Source organism: Vombatus ursinus, unplaced genomic scaffold (assembly GCF_900497805.2).
Source record: "Vombatus ursinus unplaced genomic scaffold, bare-nosed wombat genome assembly UNPS02014801.1, whole genome shotgun sequence".
Classification (NCBI taxonomy): Eukaryota; Metazoa; Chordata; class Mammalia; order Diprotodontia; family Vombatidae; genus Vombatus; species Vombatus ursinus.
The window spans coordinates 24,377,154-24,402,633 of NW_020954579.1; the positions used below are offsets into that span (position 1 = coordinate 24,377,154).

Sequence of the window (25,480 nt, forward strand, 5' to 3'; positions counted from 1 at the left end):
GGGGGGGGGCAGTAGTAGCCTCGGGTACAATTTGGGAAGCATTAAATAAAAATAAGGGGGCAGTGGAAGCATAAAGAAAGAAGAAAATTTTGAAGAACTGTTAAAGTCATAGCGATTACATTATTTCCAAATAAATACACAAAATGCAAGTTATTACTGATCAGTAGTCAAGTTCACAGATAGGTCTTAATAAGCAAGTGTAGGCAGACAAGCTCAAAGCACATTGTTGGAAAGTCCAGCATGCATGGGCAGGAATATATGCCTGTAATGACTTGTTTACAATACAATACTATACAGTTACATGATGCAATATTGTGTCACCAAAATTTCAATGCAGGAAAAAACCCACAAATTTATAATAAATTATTAAATATAATAATATATTAAATAAAAATATTTTATTTTTTTGAAATGGTGCAAATTTTTAAAAAAATTAAAGGGTTAAAGGAAGTAGATTTCCGGGGGGCACTGAGTAATTTTTTTTAAAAGGGGACTATAGGCCATATAAGTTTGGGAACTTCTGCTCTAAAGTTACCCTTCCTTTGTATACGGCATCAAAACTGCAGCTAGCTGTCTCAGCAGCCCAATGAGTGAGGAAGTGAGTTTATTGACATCTATGATTTCTCCTATTTGAAAACCTACAATGAATGGCAAGGCATTTTAGCTTCCCACCTTAACAAAGCAGTGCTGGTAACATTGGCTGGCACTCTGTTGGGCCAATAAGCTAAAGCGGGTACACGGTGCCCTCCTTCCCACGTGGTCTGCTTAGTTGGGCTTCCACCTGCAAGAGAAGTTGGAGGCCATTCATTAGCTTATGATTGCAACCTAAAAATGCTTCTCTTCAGCCATGGGTTTGTGATTAGCAGAGTGTTCTGAAGAACTAAGAATTTCCAAGGATTAAAATAAAGGAGTCATTTTGAATCACTGAAGCAGAGTTCACCCAGTTCAGTGGAAGCCAGGAGGCTGGAAAAAATGAAATCGTGTTTTACAGGAAAGTCTCAAAGATAAATTGAATTAACTATGAACATTCCCCTCAATCTCACCTTCAGTTGAAAGAGACCAAAATTTTAATAGTTAATGTGCAAAAGCACCCTTCCAAACCAAACACTGTACACAGTTCACACATAACTCAGTCTTATACCCCATGATTTTCTAGCCTGAATAATAAAAACAATTATGCTGACTGGGAGGGAAGGAAAAAAAGAGACATGTGTTGATGTGTAGTCATATTACTGCAAACTGAACTTTTGATGCTCCAGGCCAAGCAAGACATACAGGAAATGTTCTAAATTCTTTGTTCTTTCTCATAACCAGCTTTGGAGAACCCCAAATATTTTTTTGGCTTTTTTTTTTAAAACAAATCTCATTTCTACCTTGTGTAAGAGGAGCCTAAAGCCTTTTCAGGTTTTGCTGGTCAAATCTACTTAGGAAAGGTCAAGAACTGAATCAGTCCAGTAATAAGTTTGTCCCTAGACCTAGCTTTGTTTCTGTATCTTTCCTTTGACTCATTTATCTACCTGGGAAAGTGGAATGGGTTTGGAATTGAAAATATTGAGAAACATCAAAACGCAGAGTTCTGGGAAATATTGGAGAAATGGTCCTTAGAGGGATAATGACCTAGGATAGTCTAGCCTACAGAGATTAAAATCGGGTGGTACACAGTGGTCATCCTGAGCTATAATGAGAGAGCCCAGGGAGATCCTCAGTCCCAGGGACTAAAGGGTTTAATAAAAGAAAAGAGTTAGTCCAAAAGCAGTAGCCGCTTAGGAATGTATCTGTTTTTTGCTCTAAAGAGATTGGTGCCTGGGGCTGAGAATCTTTTGCAAGAGTCTCAGAACCCAAAACTGAGAAGTGGGAAAGATAGCTCACTTCATAAGGCGGTGAGGGGGAGCCATGGTTTATTTCTCCTAAGGAAGGATTTTGTTGGTCTATTACTGGACAACTACTATTCTAAAGGAACTGGGTTTGTTTTTGGGTTTTGGGGGTTTTTAATGCTCAAGATTCTGCACTAAAAGGTTGTAGTGCCACACTTCTCAAAAGAAAGAAATCGCACTGAAGCCAAGGACTTCTGTGGAAGTTCTACAACTACGTGCCCAATGGGACCATGCCCAGCAGCATCTGGCACAGACTACATCAATAATAGAGTATAGTCTAATGGAGCCACATCTGGTACTGACCACACATCCCGCAGAGTAGTGGCGATGGTTGAGCCCCCCCAGAGCAGCATCCAGTGGAAGCTGCATGACTAGCAGAAGCCAATGAAGAATAGGTCCAACAAGTATAATGCAATGACATAACTAGAAGAAAGAAGCAGATTTTGTTACTACCTCATTAAAATTAAATCATAAATAAAAAAACTGGGGCAGTTAGATGGCGCAGTGAATAAAGATCTGACCTTGGAGTCAAGAGGACCTGAGTTCAAATCCGGCCTCAGACACCTGACACTTACTAGGTGTGTGACCCCAGGCAAATCATTTAAGCCCCCTTGCCTCACCAAAAACAAAACAAAACAAAAATAAATAAATAAATAAATAAATTTTAAAAAACCTCTGCCTAACAGAATTTCATATATAATCCTCTCTTTGTTCTTTGTATATTAAATTGTTTATATTTGTTGATAATTCAGTTAATAATTAATAATTGAGAATATTTCATTTTTTTTAAAGGCAGTATCCAAAAAAAACAAAAATAAAAAAAGGCAGCAGCCCTAAAGCATCAGAGATGTGGGTCACCCTCAGCCACAGGTATTCCCTCCAGGTGTGCTCTCATGAATAGAACCTGACTACATATGTGATCTCTTTCCACACAGGTTCTCTAAGAGTGTCCAATCTTCTCAAGGATGGTGTCTCTCAGTAGTACGGGAAAATATTTAATTGGTACTTTTCTTATTGTACCACTAGGTGGCACCATAGTGCACAAAGTATTGGTCCTGGAGTCAGGAAGACGAGTTCAAATACTGCCTCAGACACTTAATAGCTGTGTGACCCTAGGCAAGTCACTTAACCTCTATCTGCCTCAGTTTCCTCAATTGTAAAATGGGGATAATAACGGCCCCTAAATCCCAGGGTTGTTGTGAGGATCAGATGAGATGATATTTGTAAAGGGCTTAACGCAGTGCCTGATTGGGACAGGTAGGTGGCGCAGTGGATAGAGCACCATCCCTGGATTCAGGAGGACATGAGTTCAAATCCGACCTCAGACACATTACACTCAGTAGCTGTGTGACCCTGGGCAAGTCACTTAACCCCACTGCCTAAAAACAAAACAAAACAAAACAAAACAAAAAAACACAGTGCCTGATACATAGTAGGTGCTAGATGCTAAACAAGCATTTGCTTGTTCCTTACTCCCATGCCATTTCTTTAAATGGTTTTGCTTTGAACTGCGAAAATAACATACTAGATGACTACAACAATTTAAAGGGAAGAAACAATAAAATAAAACTAATCTTGTGTAATCATAATGATTAAGTGTGACTGAAGAAAAATGGAGAAAATATACTTACCTCTTTTCATTGCAGAGGTGGGAAACTATGGGTATGGAATATTGAATATGCTGTCAGATGTGGTTAATGTGTTGACTGTTTTTGCTGAACTGATTTTTTTAAATTTTTGTTACAAGTGGTGGCTCACTGGCTAGAGTAAGAGGAAGGATATACTTAGAAACGAATATGACGTAAAAACAGAATGTTGCAGACATGGGCACGGCTTAGATGAGGTAATATGGTCAAAGTACTCTGGAGGAGACTTTATTCTGGATTTCCTAAATCTCTTTCAGAGACTTCCTCTCTCTTTTTCTGAATCTCTAGCAGATGACCCCGACCCAGACAGATTCAAAGGCATCACCAACAACCTGTAAATGCTAATTCACCCAGCAGCAAACACATCCTTCCCTGCCTGCCTTCCCATCCTCCCACTGGATGGAAAGCCCAGGATGCAGAATGTTGCTTCCCAGTGGGAAAGGTTATGCAACAACCTGATAGCATAAATTTAAACTGTCAAGGTCTCCTAGGCGTAGCAGGATGCCAAAAACACAAACACAACAGAATGCTTCCTCATCACTGGGAGATGGAGAGAGGGGGAAGGGAGGCACAGCAATTCTGCTCTTCAAATTAAGCCAAAGAAGCAGACAGAGGGGCATTCATCTTGGGGAAAAAACAAGCCGTCACTTCCACACTAAATAGGAAATTAGGTCTGGGGGTAGTGTCAGGAAGGGGAGGAGTGATGACTCCTAGAACCCTGAATCTAAGTCATATGCTGCATGGTGTTATATATTTAGAGATCAGGGGAGGGAGGGAGGGAGAGGGAGAGAGGGGGAGGGAGAGAGGGAGACAGGGAGAGAGAGAGAGAGACAGAGAGACAGAGAGACAGAGAGACAGAGAGAAAGAGAGTGTGTGAGTGTGTGTGTGTGTGTGTGTGTGTGTGTGTGTAAAAAACAGACCCCTCTGGCAGCCTGGAACCTATGGACCCCTTCTAAGAAAATTTTTAAATGCATAAAATAAAAATATATTAGTTTACAAAGGAAACTAACTATAGTAAACCACAGTTTTCAAAATGTTTTTTATGAAAAAGTTCACAGACTCCAGGCTAAAAGCCCCTGTGTCTTTGAGGTCATCTAACCTAATCCCCTCATTTTACAGCTGAGGACACTGCAGTTCAGAAAGATGCCTCAAACTGCCCAAGATCACACAAAGCCCAGATGAATCCCCTTCCTCAGACAGCCCTCCAGAGGTTGCTAGCCCCGTAACTGGGGCTTCTTGGGGACTGAGGGGGCTGTTCCTTATGCATTCTGCCCTTTGACGTGGAGAAAGGCAACGTCCTGAGCCCCTCCCCCTTAACCTATTCTAGCTAATGAGAAGCCAAGGAGAAAATGTGGTCCAGCCCTCTTATCCCTCTTACCAGCCTTGGCACCAAGCTGATCATCCCCACCAAGAGACAAGAAAGTGAAAGGAGGCCTCCTGCCTCATCAGATCAGCTGTCCTTTGTTGCTTCCTCATCAGGTGGCAAAAAGGGGTACAAAGGGGGGCCTTTATGCTTGAGAGCCAAGGCAGCTCTCAGTCTGATGCAACAAGCTGGTTTTGAGAAGAGGCTGCACTGTGGTACTAACTGTGAGTACTACATGATTGTAAAGACACTAACCATCTTCAGTCACCCTTTCATCTGATCTAAAAGTTTTTCTAAGCAGGATCTCCCACACCAGGAAATGCTGAAATTCAAATGAAAGTGAAAATGAGTCCAGACCCCTAACTGAAACAGGGACCCCAGGATTCAGTCTCTAATTCTACAATGAATTCACTCAAGTTCTTTATACTTTCTCAGGTGTCTAAAATCCACATAATTAAAAATAATTTGGGCTATCCCCCTGTACATGCATCACATTTAAAAATTTTCCTTTTTTCTAGTATCAATACTTTCGTTTTAAAAAAAACTTGATGAGGAATATAATTTAAGTGATTTTCAAATCTGTAACTTTAAAAAAATACCTAATTTGGTTTTATTATGGAATTATATCCTGTCTACCTCTCCCAATTCTCCTCCACTAACTTCTTTTACCTCCTACAGTCATCTAGGGCAATGGTGGTCATGTGATCTGGAGATTCCTGCAGACCTTCAAGACCCTTTCAGGGAGTCTACAAGATGAAAACTTTTCATAATAATTCTAACATGTTTTAATTTCTAATTTGGTAAATATCAATAGATATAACCCCCATAAGCAAAAGCTCTTTGGGGGGTCCCCAATAATTGTTAAGAGTATAAAGAGTATAAAGGAGTTCTGAGACCTCAAAACTTTAAGAATGCCAATCCTAGGACAGGCTTCAACAATGGGATGATTTGTGGATCATTTCAGTTAGAGAAATGAGAGGCAGCATAGTATCATGGAGAAAGCATTGGATTTGGGGGTCAGAGGACCTAGCTTTTAGGAGGGAGGATGGAAGGAGAGAGGTGGTGTAGAGGGAGAGATGGGGAAAGAGGAGGTGGTGGAAAGGGAAAGGGAAAGGGAGAGGGAGAGGGAGAGAGATAGAGAGCGAGAGAGAGAGAGAGAGGGAGGGAGAGAGAGAGGGAGGGAGAGAGAGAGGGAGACAGTAAAATGACAAGCATGTAATCTCTGTAGTTCAAACCCAAAGTATAACATCCAAAGTCCAAACTCCAGGAAACTGTTGTGTCTGTGTATATCAGCCAAGATATTTTTTTCTCCTACGGTTGTCTCCCCGCTCATCACCACCCACCACCGCCTCATTCTTATTCTGCAAAGCACACTCTTGGACAGGAGGAACAGGCCTTCCTGTAACTTTAGAAGGGGCCAGGATGTTATATTATACTAGGGAAATTTTTCTTCACAGCCAAAAAGGAAGCATGGTGTAGAGGAGCAGCCATCCTGGGTAGTCAGGTTGCATCCCAGCAACAATGCTAGCTGTGTGATCTTGGGCAAGCTATTTCCCCTCTCTGAACCCCAGTGCCCTTACCAGTAAAACCAGAGGGTTGGACTTAACATTCGCTCCCTTGTAGATCCAAAAGCCTATTAACTCTGATATCTCTGGATGCTTTGCTGCCACATTTCACATTGTGGTTATTTATAACTTCTGCTTTGTAGGTGAGAGCCTTGTGCTAATGAGAACACTAGGGTAGGTACAGTACAATCACTCAGCAGGTCAGTTAGTTTCAAAAACAGAAAAAAACCCTCTTCCATGGTCACAGACCACTTCCTCCAAAACTAACTAGATGTTTCAAAAATGCATCAAACAAGGGATGTCCTACAGATTGTCTCTCTTCTCCCCACTCTCTCTGTGGAGTATAAGGTCCCTGGAGGAAGAAGACTGTGTCATTTTGATTTTTGTATCCCCAGGGCTAAGCAAAGTACCTTGCACTTAGTAGCTTCTTAAATGTTTATTTAATTGAATTGGTGGTTCCATAGGTCACCCTCACATAGGAAGATTCTCCCTGTGCATGCTCCTTACTTGGAACACTAAAGGAACTTGTTTCCTTGTAAACATCTATGCTGCTGAATGCTAAAACTAAAATACAAAAAACCCTCAACTTGAGATTCTCTAGGCTCCCTTCTTTCTAATTTCTTGCCCACCACCCCTTATTGTTTTTCCACTAGAACATCAAAGAAGCTATATTGACTGGTCCTATCCCATAGGGAACAGGGAGCGTTAATAATTAAGCTGTAAGGAAGCAAGAATCATAATTATGGGCATAGGACAAAGTACTCATACCATTACAACACCCATATCAAGCATATATCTATCTATTCCACAATCTCTCAGCCCTTTGTCTACACCAACCTACCCCGGGTACAAGACCAAAAATCAAAATTCAGAACTGGAAAAGGCTTTAGATATCATTTCTTCTGACCTCCTCGCTGTACCAATGCAGAAAAAGTTCTAGGGAAGGTAAGTAATTTGCCCAAAGTTCGAACAAAGTCAGGACTCCAATAAACTTCTAGCCTACAGATTTTTCCATTATACCACATTATCTCAGCCCTAGTAACTAATCATAAAACCAAAAAGCTCTAATTTGAACAAGAGGATCCATCTAGATCAGAGTTCTAACACCAAATAGCATTTTATTTTTACTCTCAGCCACAAAGTTCAGAATCATTCTATTTTCTATTTAGACAGCCATTTTACTATTAAAATCAGTGTAATATCCCCTCTGGGATACTCAAACTAGCATTTATGCTCAATGGCCAGGTCTGTAACAGGCAGCTGCTACCACAGGTTCTAGGAGCAATCCTATGAGCCTACACTCCTAATGCCACAGCTAATAAGCCCTCACCTGTATGCTTCCCATAAACAATTAGCCTATAGACTCAATTAGCTCTTAACAAAGGTATTTGCTGGAATGACAGAGTACAATATTGAAAAAGCGTTTCCCACCTAAACCAAAAAAGGACACAGCATATATAGGAAGAATAGACTTGTAATTAAGAATATGATGGCAATGGGGAATATTGAAGAATACCTATGTGGCAAAGGTAACTCACAACTCCTGGAAATACAGAAACTGGTAATTCTCTCTTCATCAAGACTTCAAACAGCTCCCCATGGGTACATTGTCTCTGCTGACCATATCGCTCCGCTGGGCTTCTAAGGTCTGCTTTTGTCCATAGCTGTCTCCCTTTGCTACTGTTGGGTGTCTCATTCCTCAAAAGTTGCTTCCTCCCTCAAGTTATTGTCTCCCTGTATCTGTGTCCATGTAAAGGGTGTTTCTCTGCTGCCTCTGCTAGATTGTCTCCTACTGGTCAAACAGCTCTGCTTCAAAGTGGGTAGGGAAAGGACAGAGGAAACTACCTCCTCTCTACCAATAGTGCATACCTCTCTCAGGAGCCTGGTTCTTCTTCCACTTCATGCTCCTTGCTTTGAACTGCCTGCAGAGCTAATAACTCAACTTTTTTATGACCCTCAGAAGTAAGGACAGTTTTTTGCTCAGCTAATCAAGGGATTTATTTGAACCTCAGAAAGTTACAGCCACAATTTTACAGTTAGTTTTGACATCTCATGGTCATGTTAAAACTTCATCAACTATGATTAAATCTTATAACTGCATCATATACTAAGAAGTAGACTGGGGACATACCTTCAAGGTGCTGGGTGGCAAGGGTAAATAGGTCTAGGGTTTTAAAATTTGTGCATGGATCATCAAAAGTCTACTACACTTTTAAATCCCTCTGGATTTGCAATCAATTCTTGGTTATCTACTTTGTGATTCTCATAACACATATTATAGGATCACAGGATCACAGAGGGAAAGAAAGCCAGAAACTCTGTAGAATTCGGAGAAAGGAAAGATGAAGAGCTTACCATGGCTCAGTCTGATCATGAAAGGCATTATGAAATAGGGGAGATTACAGCTGGGCCTCTAACGATGAGTAAGATTTACATCAGCTGAGGTTAGGGAGAAGGTAGAAGAAAGAATTGTGAAAGACGAAGTGCAAAGGCAGAAAAGCTGGAGGCTCTGTTTGGGCTGGAATGGAAGGCTTGGTTCACATGAAAGAACCATAAAAAACAATGCTAGAAAAGTCAGTTAAGGGCCAGACTTTTCTTCTTCTTCCAGAACTCGGAAGTCAAGTATTTCTACCACCATTTTACTAGGGCAAGAGTGATTCAGCTTCCCAGTATAAGCTACCACATTAAATTTCAGCTGAATCTCTTTCTACTAAAATAAAGGGGAAAACTTATTCCCTACCTCTTTTAGTTTGCCATAGTCCAGTGAAGGGTCCCACATTTCCTGCCAGCTCACACTTCTGAGACCATGGGCCATTGTCCCCTGAAAGCAGACAATGCATGGTTTTAAAAGTTGAGACAACCTGTGACAATCATTCATGTCATCCTAATTCAAACAGAAGTCAAAATCTGTACTTTTGTTACTTAAAGCACTGAGTAGTCTTAATAAGTAGTCAACAGACATCCTGACTACAACCATATGGTGTTAATGGGGTCAATAATAACAACACTGGACATTCACATAGTTCTTTACAGTTTTCAAAGTTATACACACATATGTGCACGTGTATGTGTACATATGTACATATATAGTATATGTCTTCCCTGTGTGTATAGTATATGTATATATTTCTATATACTTTCTATATACTATATACATTTGTTGTTATTAATGAGTCATTTCAGTAGTGTCTGTCTCTTCATGACCCCATTTAGGGTTTTTTTGGCAAAGATACTGGGGTGGTTTGCCATTTCCTTCTCCAGCTCATTTTACAGATGAGGAAACTGAGGCAAATAGGGTTAAGTGACTTGACCAGGGTCATACAACTAGTAAGTGTTTGAGGCCAGATTTGAACTCAGATCTGAGAGGTGCCAATATTTAGCTCCTACTCAATTTCTCCCACACATAGTAACAACCTGATAAATGTTTGCAAAATTAAACTGAATTGAACTGAATTGAATTACAGGTATAAAAAAAATCTGTCATAAGTGATATCTCCTTTAATGAAGTGTCAACCTTGTTTAGGTATTTCCTCTGTATTGGGAGTTTGGCTGCAAGGATTTTAATCTGGGTTATACATTACATCTTGGTTAGGCTAAATGATTTTTACTACTTTACCTGTGAACCAAAGGAATGTGTTTTCTTTCACTGTGCTGTCAACTTTGTCCTTAATCCTGCCGACCAAGTTGTCCATCTCCCGTAAGCTTTCCCTGTACAGCCTTTGACCTGATAAGTCTGCTGACCAATGAGTCACAGTCAAGGGAACATGCATGTGAGTCAGGGCAAGGTACAGAAAGAAAGGTCGACCACTATCACTGAAATAAAAATGGGGAAAATAGTTAAATTTCAATTATCTGTATGAAGATTGTCCAGAGCCATTTATTTCAAATTCTATTAAAATTTTAAATTACCTTTTCTATATCCACAATGCTCCTAGATTATCATCTTTCCCATCAAATCCTACCCTTCCCCTAGCCCAATGAGTTTGTACAGTTTTTATGAAAACCCTTCATAACTTGGCCCCTTCCTACATCTTTGGTCTTCTTACACCTTACTCTCTTCCACATACTCAGTGATCCAGAAACAGTGGCCTCCTTGCCATTCCTTGAACAAGACACATCCTCTACCAACTCTGGGGCATTTTCACTGGCTGCTCCCATGCCTGGAATTCTCTCTCTCCTCATCTCCACTTTATAGTTTCCCTGACTTCCTTCAAGTCTTGGCTAAAGTTCCACCTTCTGCAAAAAGTCTTTCCTAGTTTTCCCTAATGCCAGTGCCTTCCTCTGAGATTAACTCCAATTTATCCTGTACATAGTTATCTGAATGTTGTCTCCTCCTTCCCCCAATAGACTGAGCTCTTTGAAAACATAGGCTGTTTTTGTCCTTTCTTTGTATTCTCAGTATTTAGCATAGTGCCTGGCACATAACAAGTGTTTTACAAATGCTGGTTGACTTGACTTACATGTGCTCAGGTAACTTAAAGTTATTTTAGTATGAGCTTGAAAAAAAGCCATAGTCAAATTTAAGCCTGACATAATGAAAATTTTCCTAATGATTAGATCTCTCTAGAAAATAATAGGCTGGCAAGACGGCAAGTAAAAGGCAATGACTTGCTTGAGCTCTCCCCCAAACTCCTCCAAATACCTATAAAAAAATGGCTCTAAACAAATTCTAGAGCAGCAGAACCCACAAAAAGAAAGAGTGAAACAAATTTCCAGCCCAAGACAACCTGGAAGGTTGGCAGGAAAGGTCTGTTGCGCCAGGCTGGGAGAGGAGTGCAGTTTAGCATGGGCTGCGCAGGCAAAGACCAGGCCTCAGCAAACCTGGAGCAGGCCTCAGGGTACTGAATCGAGGGCAGCTGTGGCAGTTTCCAGACTTCTCAACCCACAAACGCCAAAGACAACTTAGAAGGGCAGTAGGAAAGATCTGTCACACCTTGGTGAGAGAGGAGCTTGGTCCCAGCCTCAGTTCTGGCACAGCCCCGGGGTAGCGGCTACTTCTGGAGCTCTTGGCTCACAGACACTGGGGGGATCAAGAAGCTGATCAGAGGGGGATTGCAGAGATCTCTTTGCTGGCATTGAGGCAGGATTCTGTTGCTTTGCCCATGCTTGGATCTGGGTCTCAGTTCTAGGTGGTGGTCCTGGGGCAAAGAGCACTTGGGTGGAGCTTGTGGCAGCGATGGAGAGGGGAATCCTTCTCACAGTTCCAAGGGAGAAAAGAGTGCTTGTGGTCACTCATAGACCAGAGCACCGGCCAGGAAAGGAGTAAACACCTTGCTCTTGATCATACCACCTTAGAAGAACTGAAAATTTACAGGTCCCTGGAAGTATCTCTGAAAATAGCTGCACAAAACCCCCAAAGCTTGGGACAGTACATTCTCCACACTGGAAGCAGACCCCTACCTTAACAAAGAGATTAAAACTTAAGCAATTGACTGAGAACATGAGCAAACTAGGCAAAAAAAAAAAAAGTCGGACCATAGAATCTTACTCTGGTGACAAAGAAGATCAAAACATACAACCAGAAGAAGACAACAAAGTCAAACCTCCTACGTCTAAAGCCTCCAAGAAAAATATGAATCAGTCCCAGGCCGTGGAGGAGCTCAAAAAAGGATTTTGAGAAGCAACTAAGAGAAGTAGAGGAAAAACTGGAAAGAGAAATGAGAGTGATGCAAGAAAATCATGAAAAACAAGTCAACAGCTTGCTAAAGGAGACCCAAAAAAATAAGGAAGAAAATAACACCTTAAAAAATAGCCTAGGGGGCAGCTAGGTGTTGCAGTGGATACAGCACCTGAAGTCAGGAGGACCTGAGTTCAAATCCGACCTCAGACCAAACACTTGACACTTACTAGCTGTGTGACCCTGGGCAAGTCACTTAACCCCAATTGCCTAAAAATAATAAACAAACAAAAAAAAATAGCCTAACCCAAATGGCAAAAGAGGTCCAAAAAGCCAATGAAGAGAAGAATGCCTTCAACAGCAGAACTGGCCAAATGGAAAAGGAAGTCCAAAAGCTCAATGAAGAAAATATTTCCTTAAAAATTAGAATGGAGCAAATGGAAGCTAGTGACTTCATGAGAAATCAAGACATTGTAAAACAAATCCAAAAGAATGAAAAAATAGAGGACAATGTGAAATATCTCACTGGAAAAACAACTGACCTGGAAAACAGATCCAGGAGAGAGAATTTAAAAATTATTGGACTACCTGAAAGTCATGATCAAAAAAAAGAGCCTAGACATCATCTTTCAAGAAATTATCAAGGAAAACTGCCCTGATATTCTAGAACCAGAGGGTAAAATAGAAATTGAAACAATCTACCTATTGCCTCCTGAAAAGAGATCCCAAAATGAAAACTACCAGGAATATTATAGCCAAATTCCAAAGTTCCCAGGTCAAGAAGAAAATATTGTAAGTCGCCAAAAAGAAACAATTCCAATATCGTGGAGTCACAATCAGGATAACACAACATTTAGTAGCTTTTACATTAAGGGATTGGAGGGCTTGGAAGATAATATTCCGGAGGGCAAAGGAGCTAAGATTACAACCAAGAATCACCTAACCAGCAAAACTGAGTATGATCTATGAGGGGAAAAAATTGATATTCAATGAGATAGAGAAATTTCAAACATTCTTGAGAAAAAACCGGAGCTGAATAGAAAATTTGACTTTCAAATACAAGACTCAAGAGAAGCATGAAAAGGTAAACAGGAAAGAGAAATCATAAGGGACTTAATAAAGTTAAACTGTTTACATTCCTACATGGAAAGATGATATCTGTAACTCATGAGATCTTTCTCAGTATGAGGGTAGTTGGAGGGGGAAAAACATATATGGATGGATGGATAGATAGATAGATAAAGGCACAGGATGAGTTGAAGATGAAGGGGTGATATCTAAAAAATAAAATCAAGGGGTGAGAGAGAATTATACTGGGAGAAGGAGAAAGGGAGAGGGGAAGTGGGGAAAGGTGAGAGGGAATGAGTGAATCTTACTCTCATTGGGTTTGGCTTAAGGACAGAATAACATACACCTTCAATTGGTTATGGAAATCTATCTTGCCCTACAGGAAAATAAGGGGAAAGAGGATGAGAGAGAGGGGGAATGATAGAAGAGAGAGAGCATACTGGAGGAGGGAGTAATCAGAAGCAAACACTTTTGAGGAGGGACAGGGTCAAAGGAGAGAATAGAATAAACAGGGGCGGGGTTGGATTTTCACAACATGACTATTATATGGAAGTATTTTGCATGACTACACATGTACAACCTGTATTGAGTTGCTTGCCTTCTCAATGAGGGTGGGTGGGGAGGAAGGAAGGGAGAGAATTTGGAACCCAAAGTTTTAAAAAACAAATGTTAAAAATTGTTTTTACATGCAATTTGGAAATAAAATATACAGGGAATGGGGTATAGAATTCTATCCTACCCTATAGGAAAACAGAAGGGGAAGAGGGTAAGAGAAGAGGGGGATGATAGAAGGGAGGGCAAATTAGTGGAAGGGGTATTCAGAATGCATGCTGTCTTGGGGTGGGGGGGAGGGGAGAGATGGGGAGAAAATTTGGAATTCAAAATCTTGTGGAAGTGAATGTTGAAAACTAAAAACAAATTAAAAACTAGAAAATAAGGGGCTATCTTAGGAGGTGCTAGGCCCCCCTTCACTGGAATCTTTAAGCAGAGACCAGATATACCCTTTAACGGATGTAGTACAAAGGACTATCATTAAGCAGTGTGCTGCAGCCTGATTCTGCCTAGTATCTCTTCCCATGAAAAGCCGCCACGTGGAGGTTTGAGAACCATGCTGAGAATTTCAATAAATGTATTGGTCTGTGACATGTTTTGGATGGGGAAACACTGAGTTAGTTTAGTCCTTTGTTCTAGGTGGACCCATATCTAAATCCCACCAGTTGTGTGACTTCTCTATAGCCTGCCCTATTTTGGGGAAGGCTCTATGGGTAAGTATGTGAAAAAAAGGGAACGTGAGTAACCACATCAAAGTAGCCCACCTTGCCACCCAGTGATTAAACAGATATCATGGCCACCACCATGGCTCAAGGAAATGGGGATAGGGAGATGTTTTCCAAAGGCCATGCCTTTCCCTCAGATGCCTTTTTACTTGAGGGTGTTTGGATCTCTGTACCCATACACATAAACAGGTGGTTTCAACAGCAACATATTGGAGTAGAAAGAGGAATAAACGTTAAATCAGGAGACCTGGGTTCAAATCGTCCCTTTTACTCATTTTTTTGCTTGTTTACATTACAGAGACTGTGCTGTGGAACATGGACTTCGGCTCCATGGAGACAGACATGTGCTCTGGCACAGTGACGCTTGGTTGGCTCAGTAGATAGGATGCCAGGCCTGGAGTTAGGAAGACTCTTCTTCCTGAGTTCATATCTGGCCTTAGATACTTACAGTGTGACCCTGGGCAAGCCATTTAGCCCATTTGCCTCAGTTTCCTCATTTGTAAAATGAGCTGGAGAAGGAAATGGCAAACCACTTCAGCATCTTTGCCAAGAAAACCCAAATGGGGAGCAGCTAGGTGGTGGAGTGGATACAGCACCGGCCCCGAAGTCAAGAGGACCTGAGTTCAAATCCGGCCTCAGATGCCTGATACTTCCTACCTGTGTGACTCTGGGCAAGTCACTTAATCCCAACCACCTCACCAAAAACAAACAAACAAACAAAAAGAAAAAAAAAAAAGAAAACCCCAAATGGGGTCATGAAGAGTCTGATACGACTAAAACAACTGAACACCACAGAACTAAAGGACTTGCTCTTTAGGATGACAGAGCAATCCCTTCTTGCTCCTCAGAACTGGGGGGGCTACACTGAATATGACTGTCAACTGAGTCAGAAAAAGTCACCCATTCAGATTATAAAAGGAGAAGAGAAAGGCCCTGTCTCTCTCCCTCTCTCTTGGGACTCTGACAACACTCCTTTGGATTTCTAGCTGGGGTGGAAGGACTAGGCCTCTCCCTGAGTACTTCTTGTGTTTTGCACTTCCTTCCCTAAGCACAGATGATGGAACAATGATCTAAAGAGAAGGACATTTCCATCCTTGACAGACGCCTCACGAGTTTGAGAGGTCAAGGAGTTCCTGAGTCTTACTTGCCCAGTGGGAGGTGCTTCCTAAAACTATACTACTTCTCAAAGAATAAGATGCACTGAGAGTATCCTGCAGCCTGAAGAACTGAGAAAGCCAAAGCCAAGTCTTAGCTTGCCCTGAGATCCAGATTTGTGAGTTATACAATTAACACAGGTCAGAGGTGAAAGTGAAATATCTGTTCCACAGTCCCACAAAGTGCCTCTTCCATTTGGGGAAATTATAAGGAGAGTGACAGGTTACTGAGTATGTTTCAAGTAATTGTTAATGTGCACTTATAAGTCCTTTATATTTTAAGCACTTCTTTTCTGGTGGAGAAATAAATAGTTGCCTAATAAACAACATCTAGTTTGTACACTGAGTACTTTTTCTAGGAAGGACCTTGTTAATCCTTAATAACAGAGATCCTAGATGTAAACCATATCTAAGCATCATGGAAGAGATTTTCCCTAGAAATCAGGTCGGGGCAAATAACTAGACGGATGATGAAAAAACTCCTTTGGGGCCAGGATTTTCCTGGGTAGGAATCTAAGCCTACCCCAGTCTAAAACCAGAGCCTTTTGTAAGGGAAGGCCCCTAGGCCATGGGTTAACACAAGGCCACAGGCCAGAAGTAACGTTTAAAATTTCATTAATTTTTATATCACCTTCATTTCTTCATATATTCCTCTTCCTTAAACTCAGTAAGTCTTCCTTTGTACAAAAAAATTTTAAGAAGAGAAAGTTAAAAAAGCAGTTCAGCAAAACCAACCAACAAATCAACTAAATCTGCCAGTACATAAAATATTCTACACCCATTGTCTTCTACAAAGAAGGAAGGATGGTGCATTTTTTAGATACTTTTCTCTGGGCCGACCATGGTCATTATAATTACACAACATGTAGATGCAAGATTTTTGTGATCATCATATACATTTGATTCTGTTTACTTCACTCTGTATCCATTCATAGAAGACTTTCCCTGTTCATCTGAATTCTTTACATCTAGGAATCTCAGAGATCATTCCACGGTTGGAGCTAAGATAGCAGAGTAGGGGAAACAGATAAGCTCTCCCAATATTCTTTTCCAAACAATTTTAAAATAATTCATCAAATCAATTTTCTGGAGTGGCAAAGCCAACAAAAGGTCGAGGTGAGACATTTTTCCAGCCCAAGAAAACTTAAGAGGTCATAAGGAAAAATCTGTGACACCAGCCCAGAACCCTCATGGCAACACCAGCTGTGGGCCTTGAGATAGCAACAGCTGCAGCAGCTTTGGTTGTTCTCAAGCTAGAAACAGTAACGGAATCAGGCAACTGGTCAGAAAGAGATGAATGGGAATCCCTGTGTTAGTGCCGGATGTAGAACACGGGGCTATTTGGCAACTCCATTGCCTATACCCAATTATGGGTCTCAGTTCCAAGTTAGAGAGGAGCACCTGCAGTCACAAGGGAGCAGATCCCTCAGAAGGGATCAGGGGCCTTGAGGAGCAGTAAGAATTGTGATACCAAGGGATCAGGGGTCCTTCCTGATGACCAGAGCGTAGACCAGGAGAGCAGTGACCACACCTCTCCCTAGATCATACCACTTCAGAAGCACCAAAAACTTCCAGACTCCCAAAACTAGCTCTGAAAACAGCAGTACAAAAAGCCTGAAGTTTGTGATAATGCCTCTCCCCAATCTCCAACCCAGGAACACAGTCCAACTTTAACATGAAGTTCAAAATGAAGAAATAGGCTGGGAAAATGAGCAAACAACAGTAACAAAAAGAACCTGACCATAAAAAGCTACTATGGTAACAAGAAAGAGCGAGACACAAACTCAGAAAAAGACAATGATACCAAAATAGTTGCAAGCAAAGCCTCAAAGGAAAAAAAAAATGTGAATTGGACACAAGCCAAACAAAAATTCCTGAAAAAGCTAAAAGTGATTTTATAAATCAAATGAAAGTAGTAGAGGAAAAATTGGGGGGGAGGGAAAGGGGGATATGAACAATGCAAGAAAATTATGAAAGAAACAATTAATAGCTTGATAAAAGAGAGACAAAAAATACTGAAGAAACTAACACCTTAAAAAACAGAACTGGCCAAATGGTAAAAGGTATAAAATGTCACTGATGAAAATAATTCCTTAAAAATTAGAATTGGGCCCTGGAGTCAGGAGGACCTGAGTTCAAATCCTGTCTCAGACCAGACAACTGACACTTACTAGCTATGTGACCCTGGGCAAGTCACTTAACCCCACTGCCTAGCCAAAAAAAAAAATTAGAATTGGGCAAGTAGAAACCAATGATTCCATGAAATATCAAGAAACAATAAAGCAAAGTCAAAACAATGGAAAAAATAGAAGAAAAATGTGAAATATCTTATCAGAAGGACAGCTGACCTGGAAAATAGATGGAGAGATAATTTAAGAATTATTGGACTACCCAAAAGCCATGATCAAAGAAAGAGCCTAGACATCATATTTCAAGAAATTACAAAGGAAAACTGTCTCTTCAATAGAAATAAAAAGAATCTACTGATCACCTCCTGAAAGAGATCCTAAAATGAAAACTCCCAAGAATATTATAGTCAAATTCCAGAGCTACCAGGCCAAAGACTTCAAGCAGTCAGAAATAAATCATTCAAATATTATAGAGCCACAGTCAGGATCACACAGGATTTCACAGTTACCACATTAAAGGAGTGGAGGGCTTGGAGTATTCCAAAAGTCAGGGGTTAGGATTTACAACCAAAAATAACCTACCCAGCAAAACTGAGTACAATCCTTCAGGTGTGAGGGGGGAGGAGAGATAGATATTTAATAAAATATAGGAATTTCAACCATTCCTGATGAGAAGATCTGAAATGAACAGAAAATCTGACTTTCAAATATCGGGCTCTAGAGATGCATATAAAGATAAACATGAAAAAGAAATCAGAAGGGACTTAATAAGGTTTAATCCTATATGGCAAGATGATATATATAACTCCTAAGAACTTTATCATTATTAGGGCAGTTAAAAGGACTCTACATAGAGTGTATAGGAATGAGTCAATTATGTTGAGACAATCTCAAAAAAAATGGATGGGTGAGAAAGAGGGGTGCACTGGGAGAAGGGAAAATGGAGAGGAAGAATGAGATAAATTACTTTACATAAAAAGATGCACACAAGGAAAAGCTTTTACAGTAGAGAGGAAAATGGTGAGGGGGTGGGCAATGCTTGAACCTCACTCTCATCTGAATTGGGTCAAAGATCACACATAAACACACACGTGTGTATACACATATATATGTATGTACATATGTGTGCATAAATACACACATACATACATTCAACTAGGTATAGAAACCTTACCCAATAGAGAAAAGGGGAAGAGGGTAAGAAAACAGGAGGTGATAAAAGGTAGGGAGATTAAGGGAGGCAGTGGTCAGAAACAAAACAGACTTTTGAGGAGGAATAGGATAAAAAGAGAGGGAAAGATAAACAGATGAAAAGGATGGAGAGAAATGCTCAGTTGGTAATCATAACTGTGAATATGAATGGGATGAACTCACCCATAAAACAGAAATGGATAGCGGAATGGATTAGAAACCAGAATCCAACAATACATCATTTAAAAGAAACACACTTGAAACAGAGACACAAACACAAAGTTAAAATAAAAGGCTGGGACAGAATCTATTATGCTTCAGCTGAAGTAAAAAAAGCATGGGTAGCAATCATGATCTCAGAGAAAGCAAAAGCAAAAACAGATCTAAATAAAAGGGATAAAGAGGGAAACTAGAGCTTGCTAAAAGACACCATAGACAATGAAGTAATATCAATACGAAATATACATGTATCAAATGGCCTAGAATCTAAATTCTTAAAGGAAAAGTTAAATGAATTACAGGAAGAAATTTACAGCCAGTAAAACCATACTGGGCAAGGGGTTGGGGGGAAGCTCAGCTTTCCCTTTTCAATGCTATATAAATCCAACCATAAAATAAATAAGAAAGAAGTTAAAGAAATGAATAGAATTTTAGAAAAGTTAGATATGATAGACCTCTGGAGAAAACTGAATGGGAATAGAAAGGAGCATATCTTTTTCTCAGCTGTACATGATACCTTCACAAAAACTGATCACATATTAGGGCATAAAAACCTCACAAACAAATGGAAAAAGCAGAAATATTAAATACCTCCTTTCAGACCATAATACAATAGAGATTACATTCAATAAAGGGCCATGGAAGCATAGATTAAAAATAAGCTAATCCTAAAGAATGAGGCCAAAGAACATAGAAACAATTGATAATTTGATTTTAAAAATGACAATAATGAGATAACATACCAAAATTTGTGGGAGGCAGCCAAATTATTACTTAGGGGGAAATTTATATCTATAAATGCATACCATGCATCAATAAAAGAGAGAAAGAGCAAATCAACAAAAAGCATAAAAAAAGAATAAACTTTAAAACCTCAATTAAAAAACACAATGAAAATACTAAAAATCAAAGGGAAATTAATAAAATTGAAAATATTTTTATTTAAAAATTAAACTAACAGCTGGTTTTATGAAAAAAAGCAATAAAGTACATAAACCGTTGCTAAATTTGATTTTAAAAAAAAAGAAAAGAAGAGACTCTCAGAGTGGGCAGGGATCTCATAGGTCTCTCATTAGGAGTCCTTACAGGCAGAGATCGTCTTTTGCCTCTTTTTTGTATCCTCAGCACTTAGCACGGTGCTGGCACAGGGTCATCACTCAATATATGTTCACTGACTAACTGAAAAAGAATTCTTTATATCTGACATTTCTTGTAGCACAGTAATAATCCCTCAGTTCCTCATTTGTAAAATGAGCTGAAGAAGGAAATGGCAAACCATTCCAGTATATTTGCCAAAAAAAACCCCAAATGGGGTCAGGAAGAGTCAGACATGACTGAAATGACTGAATAACAACAATAACATCCTATTAAATTCACAAACTACAACTCTGTTAATCATTCCCCTGTTGATACTACCTCTTACTGTTATCACTATCTGTATAACTTTGGGCAACTCTCTTCCTCTCCCTGGGCCTGTTTTTCATCTGTAAAAACAGGATAATACTTACAATACCTACCTCATAGAGGTGATATGAGGAAAGCCCTTGAAAAATCTTAAGGTACTAAATGGGATGATCATAGGTTTAAAGTTGGAAGAGACCTCAGAGTTCACTTCATCTAATCTCCTCATTTGAAGAAATTAAAGCCAAAAAAGGTAAATGACTTTGCCAAGATCACAAGGGAAGTATACGGCAAAGATGGGATTCAAACCCAGGTTCCCTGATTCTCAATTGCAGCACTCTTGCTGGGGCATCATGCCTCTCTTAAGTTCACATAGCAATTATAGTCCTGTTATGCAATTTACATTAGAGTGCAATTTAACACAAAATTGTCTTCAACTCACCTTTCTACTCTGGAGAAGCTCTCTCTTATAATTCTTTTAGTTACAAAGGCAGTCAAGTCTTTCCTCTCTAATCTCAATCCAAATAGCTCTTCTCAAAGTTGCTCACACCTCACTTCAGCTTCCCTGGACTGTACCTACAGGATCTTTGTGACTAAACTTTTCTCTTTCATGGACAGTAGTCCATAAGAAATGCTCAAGAGCAGCAATTCTACCTTCCCTGACTTAGTCTCTCATGCCTCCAGTTCCTCTGACAAATTTTTATTAGTGTCTTTTATCATCCAATCCCCAGATCGCTACCCTTCCCTCCCCAAGTACCACTTGGGCTTCCCATTTCCTGTGCTGTGTCACCTCTCAGAAAGCTATCTCTTCCAGCCATATAGTTTCTGACCTCTTCTCTTATCTTAGTATAAACATAAATAGGAGTATGTCTAAAATCCATTGACATTTTTATGTGAAACAAGTCAACTAGGGGAAGGACAGGAAAAGAACATTTTCAGACCACATGTGTTTTGTGGAAGAGAGATTCTAGCTATGCAAAAAGAGATTGTATAATGAGCCATCTACATACATAGGTAGAAAAAAGCAGGTTATCCTGATTGAAACTAGTAACTGACTTTTTTTTGGCCTTCTGGCTTCTTACAAATCCAGGTCAGGCAGAGAATGTGGCCTCAGCTAGGTGACAAGACAGGTAGAATGGTCACTCATCTGCTTTCCCATGGTGTGCTTAACATCTTCCCAATGGCCAAGTGAACTTATCCCACTTGTGACACTTCATTTACCTCGATATATTAGGAGATCTCTTCAGACCCTAAAAAACTGGGCACCAGGTGAGTAAAAGACACTTTTACATGAAGTTTATCTTTTTGTTGTTGTTTCTTTGTTCTGTAGTTCCATCCCTGCAAAATTTAGGGAGGCCTTTTGCCTACGTCCTACAGGAATGCCTCACTTTGTGCAACAAATGTTTATCCAAAAGTTGCATCTTAAATGTGTTTGTAGGAACTAAATCATATTTTGAAATCACTCTAGAAACACAGGTTCCCAAAATGGATGATACCACCCCGGGGGTGCTGGAACGATCCAGGAGGGTAGTAGTAGCCTCAGGTGCAATTGGGGGGTGTTGAATAAAAATAAGGGGGTGGTGGAAGCATAAGGAAAGAAGATAAGAAAATTCTGAAAAACCATTCGTACATGTTTCATCTATTGTGTAACTGAGTTAAAGTCGTAGTGATTATATTAAACATACAAAATGCAAGTTATAACCGATCAGTGGTCAAGTCTACAGACAGGTTTTAACAAGCAAGTGTTGGCGGGCCAGGGGTGCTCATCGTCAGGAAGTCCAGCATGTATCGGCAGAAACATGTGCATGTAATGACTTGTTTACAATACAATACTATATAGTTACATGACACAATTTTGCATCATCAAAATTTCAATGCAGGAAAAACCCACAAATTTACAATAAATTATTCAATTTAAGATGTGTCATTTTAAAAATATATATATATATATTATATTTTTTTGAAATGACACAAATTAAAAAAAAAACATTAAACAGATTTCCAGGGGAGGCGCTGAGTAATTTTTGTTTAAAGGGGGTAGTAGGCCAAATAAGTTTGGGAACCTCTGCTCTAGAGGCACAATGAGATAATGGATAGAGAGCCAGCCTCAGAGTCAGGAAGGCCGAGGTTCAAGTCCTAACCCTGATGCATATTAACTATATGACTTTGGGTAAAATCATTTAACACGTTGGCACCAGACAAGTCTCTAAAATGATGTTACAAATTAATTCCCTTATGGAGACACTTTCTAGTCAAGACTCATTTTATCCTTTTGTGAGGTAAATCATCATTCCCAATATATCTGGGAACTCAATTCCAGCTAGAATATTCTGTGATTCTAAATAAACATTTTCATGTATTTACTTAAAGTAGTATTGGGATATACAATACATTTATATGATCTAATTCAGATTGAGGTGAGCAGAACTTGGAGAACAATTTTTACGATGATATTAGAGAGAAAACAACTTTAAAAGACTTTAGAACGTGAGTTAATGTAATAAACCATGAATTTAGAAAACTGAAAATGAAACACATCATTCAATTTCTGCCTGAGAGGTGATGGACTTACAATCTAGAAGGAGACATACACTCTTGATTATGGCCAACGTAGGAATTTGTTTTGCTACACTATGTGTTTGTTGTGAGGATCTTGGTTTTTCGAGGGTTTCTACTGTTCAGTGGCGGGGGGGAGTAGGGAGAGTGGAAAAGAAAGATAATAAATCCTTTTATAAATCCAATTTTATTTTATTTTCAGTTCTGTGATCTCTCTTCCTTTCCCCCTCCTCCACCCATTGAGAAGGCAAGAATGCTTTTTTTTTAAAGGGACTTTAAAAGGAGTTTTACCTCTCTAAGCCTCAGTTTCTCATCTTTAAAATGAAGATGATGGTATCTAATCTGCCTATTTAGAAAGTAAGAAAGGAATTATAAAGATTAAGCAGATAGTTCTGGAAAGCAATTGAAATTATAACAGAAATATCATTAAACTGTTCAAATCCTTTAATATAGAAATCCCATGACTAGGCCTGTTCCTCCAAAGAAGTCGAAGACGGAAAGGTCCTCTACATACCCAAATACTAGTAACAGCACTTTTTATAGTAGCAAACAACAATAAAACCTGGAAACAAAGTGGATGTCTATATGTTAGGTAATGATTAAATAATCTATGGAATTATTGCACCACAAGAGAGAATATAAGGAATTCAAGGAATGTAGAAGACTTGTTTGAACTGATGCAGAGGGAAGGAAACGGTACCCGTAGAATAATATACACAATGATAACAACAGTGCAAATTAAAATAACACTAAAAGACAATGGAATTAAACGGCAATGATCTTCCTTGGTCGAAATTGGCAAAAGATGAAGCATACTTCTCATTTACTGGTTGGGGGACTCAGGGCAAGATGTTTTACATACATTGAGTTGTATTAGCTGTGATTTTGCGTCATTGTTTTTGTTACAAAGAAGGTTTTATTGCTGGGGTGCTATGTTGGGCAATGACTGTTGTGTAAAAAACAAAAGGTATCATCGAAAAAATTAAAAGAAAAACTATGTAGAAAACTTGTCAAGTCTGTTTTAGAAGGATTCCTATTCAGATTTGGGTTGGACTAGCTGTTCTCTAAGGTCCCTTCCAACTGTAAGATTTTGTAATTTTGTGCTTCAATATTTAATAACTACAAAAGTTCACAAGCTCTTTTTTAAGGTCTAATTTTTTTTTTTGCTCTAATTTAAGCCTCTTGTTTTATATTAAGTAAAACTAGAGAATAGTTGGTCTCCATTCATCTTCTCATTCTGGAGTTCTTAACCTGAGATCTGTGAACTTTAAAATATATTTTGATAACATATAACAATGTAACTGGCTCCTTTTGTAATCCTATGTATTTTATTTTAAGCACTTAAATACAAGATTCTGATATGGAATCCATAGATTTCACCAGACTGCCAAAGGGGTCCACGAAGCAAAAAAGGTTAAGAACCCCTGATCTAATAAGAGCTTCAAATCTGATACTGTATTGTATCACAGAAAACTAGAAAGGATTTTGGAAATCATAGTCTAATACTATCATTTTTATGAATGAGGAAGGTGATATGCAGATTCAAACCCATGTCTTCAAATCTAGCCCTCTCTCCACCGTACCACACTGTCTCTTGAAGATCATAATGGAATTATGACTCAGCCTTTCTCTTCTTCAGGGTGAATAATGAGCACCTTATAAAAGAACACTCCCTGGACCAATGAGGGCCCTTCTTAGGTCATGGCAGAACCTGTAAGGTCATAAGATATTGACAAGTTGGGAAGGATAGTGACATAAAGTAAAGGGGTAATTGAGAGCTAGGTGCTAGAGGGATGCCATTTTACTGGCACAGCGTCCTTGAGCAAGGAAACTTGGAAAATACTGACACAACACGTAAAACCTCAGACCAGGGTATCCTATTTCGAGAAGATACTTCCCCAAATCCATTTTGCAACCAGAGAGAGGGCAAGCCCAGAGAAAATTAGTACAGTCTTTCAAAAACAGGAGCCAAGTTGGTAGTTGCCTCCCCTGTATGATTCAAAACTCCATAAAAATTTCTTCCTCTCCCCAAAAATATGGGTATCATAGGATTTAGAGCTACAAGGAACATTACAGACTACCTAATCCAATAGGATGATTTTATAGATGGAGAAACTGAGACCCAAAGAGGTTAAAAAATGTAATTAAACAATACAGATTTAAGTAGCAGATCTGGGTACGTGTCTTTTAGCCCCAAATTCAATGTCCTTTCCTCTACAATAATCTGCCTCCATCTTCTCCATGAATATCTGATATTCCTACCAATATAGGTATTCCTTTGTCTTGGAACAGTAAAGTAGACCATTATCTTGAGAATGCCCTTGCTAAAATACATGTGACCCATCATTAAAAAACAGGAAAATAGATGGAGGTAGGTTTCACAACCATGGCTACAGGGAAAGTTCTTAAAGAAACAAAAG

General features: G+C 39.5%; 1 protein-coding gene across 8 annotated transcripts in view; it reads right to left on the bottom strand.

The window, feature by feature from the left end:
* Positions 1 to 25,480, bottom strand: part of ARSG (arylsulfatase G) — a 176,454-nt gene that overhangs the window by 14,573 nt on the left and 136,401 nt on the right. For all 8 annotated transcript variants that reach the window (XM_027872875.1, XM_027872876.1, XM_027872870.1 and 5 more), the window contains 3 exons: positions 10,065 to 10,261; positions 9,189 to 9,269; positions 673 to 781 (listed from right to left, as the gene is read on the bottom strand). In XM_027872875.1, the coding sequence (XP_027728676.1) occupies positions 673 to 781; positions 9,189 to 9,269; positions 10,065 to 10,261 (387 nt within the window). The remainder of the gene's footprint in view (positions 1 to 672; positions 782 to 9,188; positions 9,270 to 10,064; positions 10,262 to 25,480) is intronic.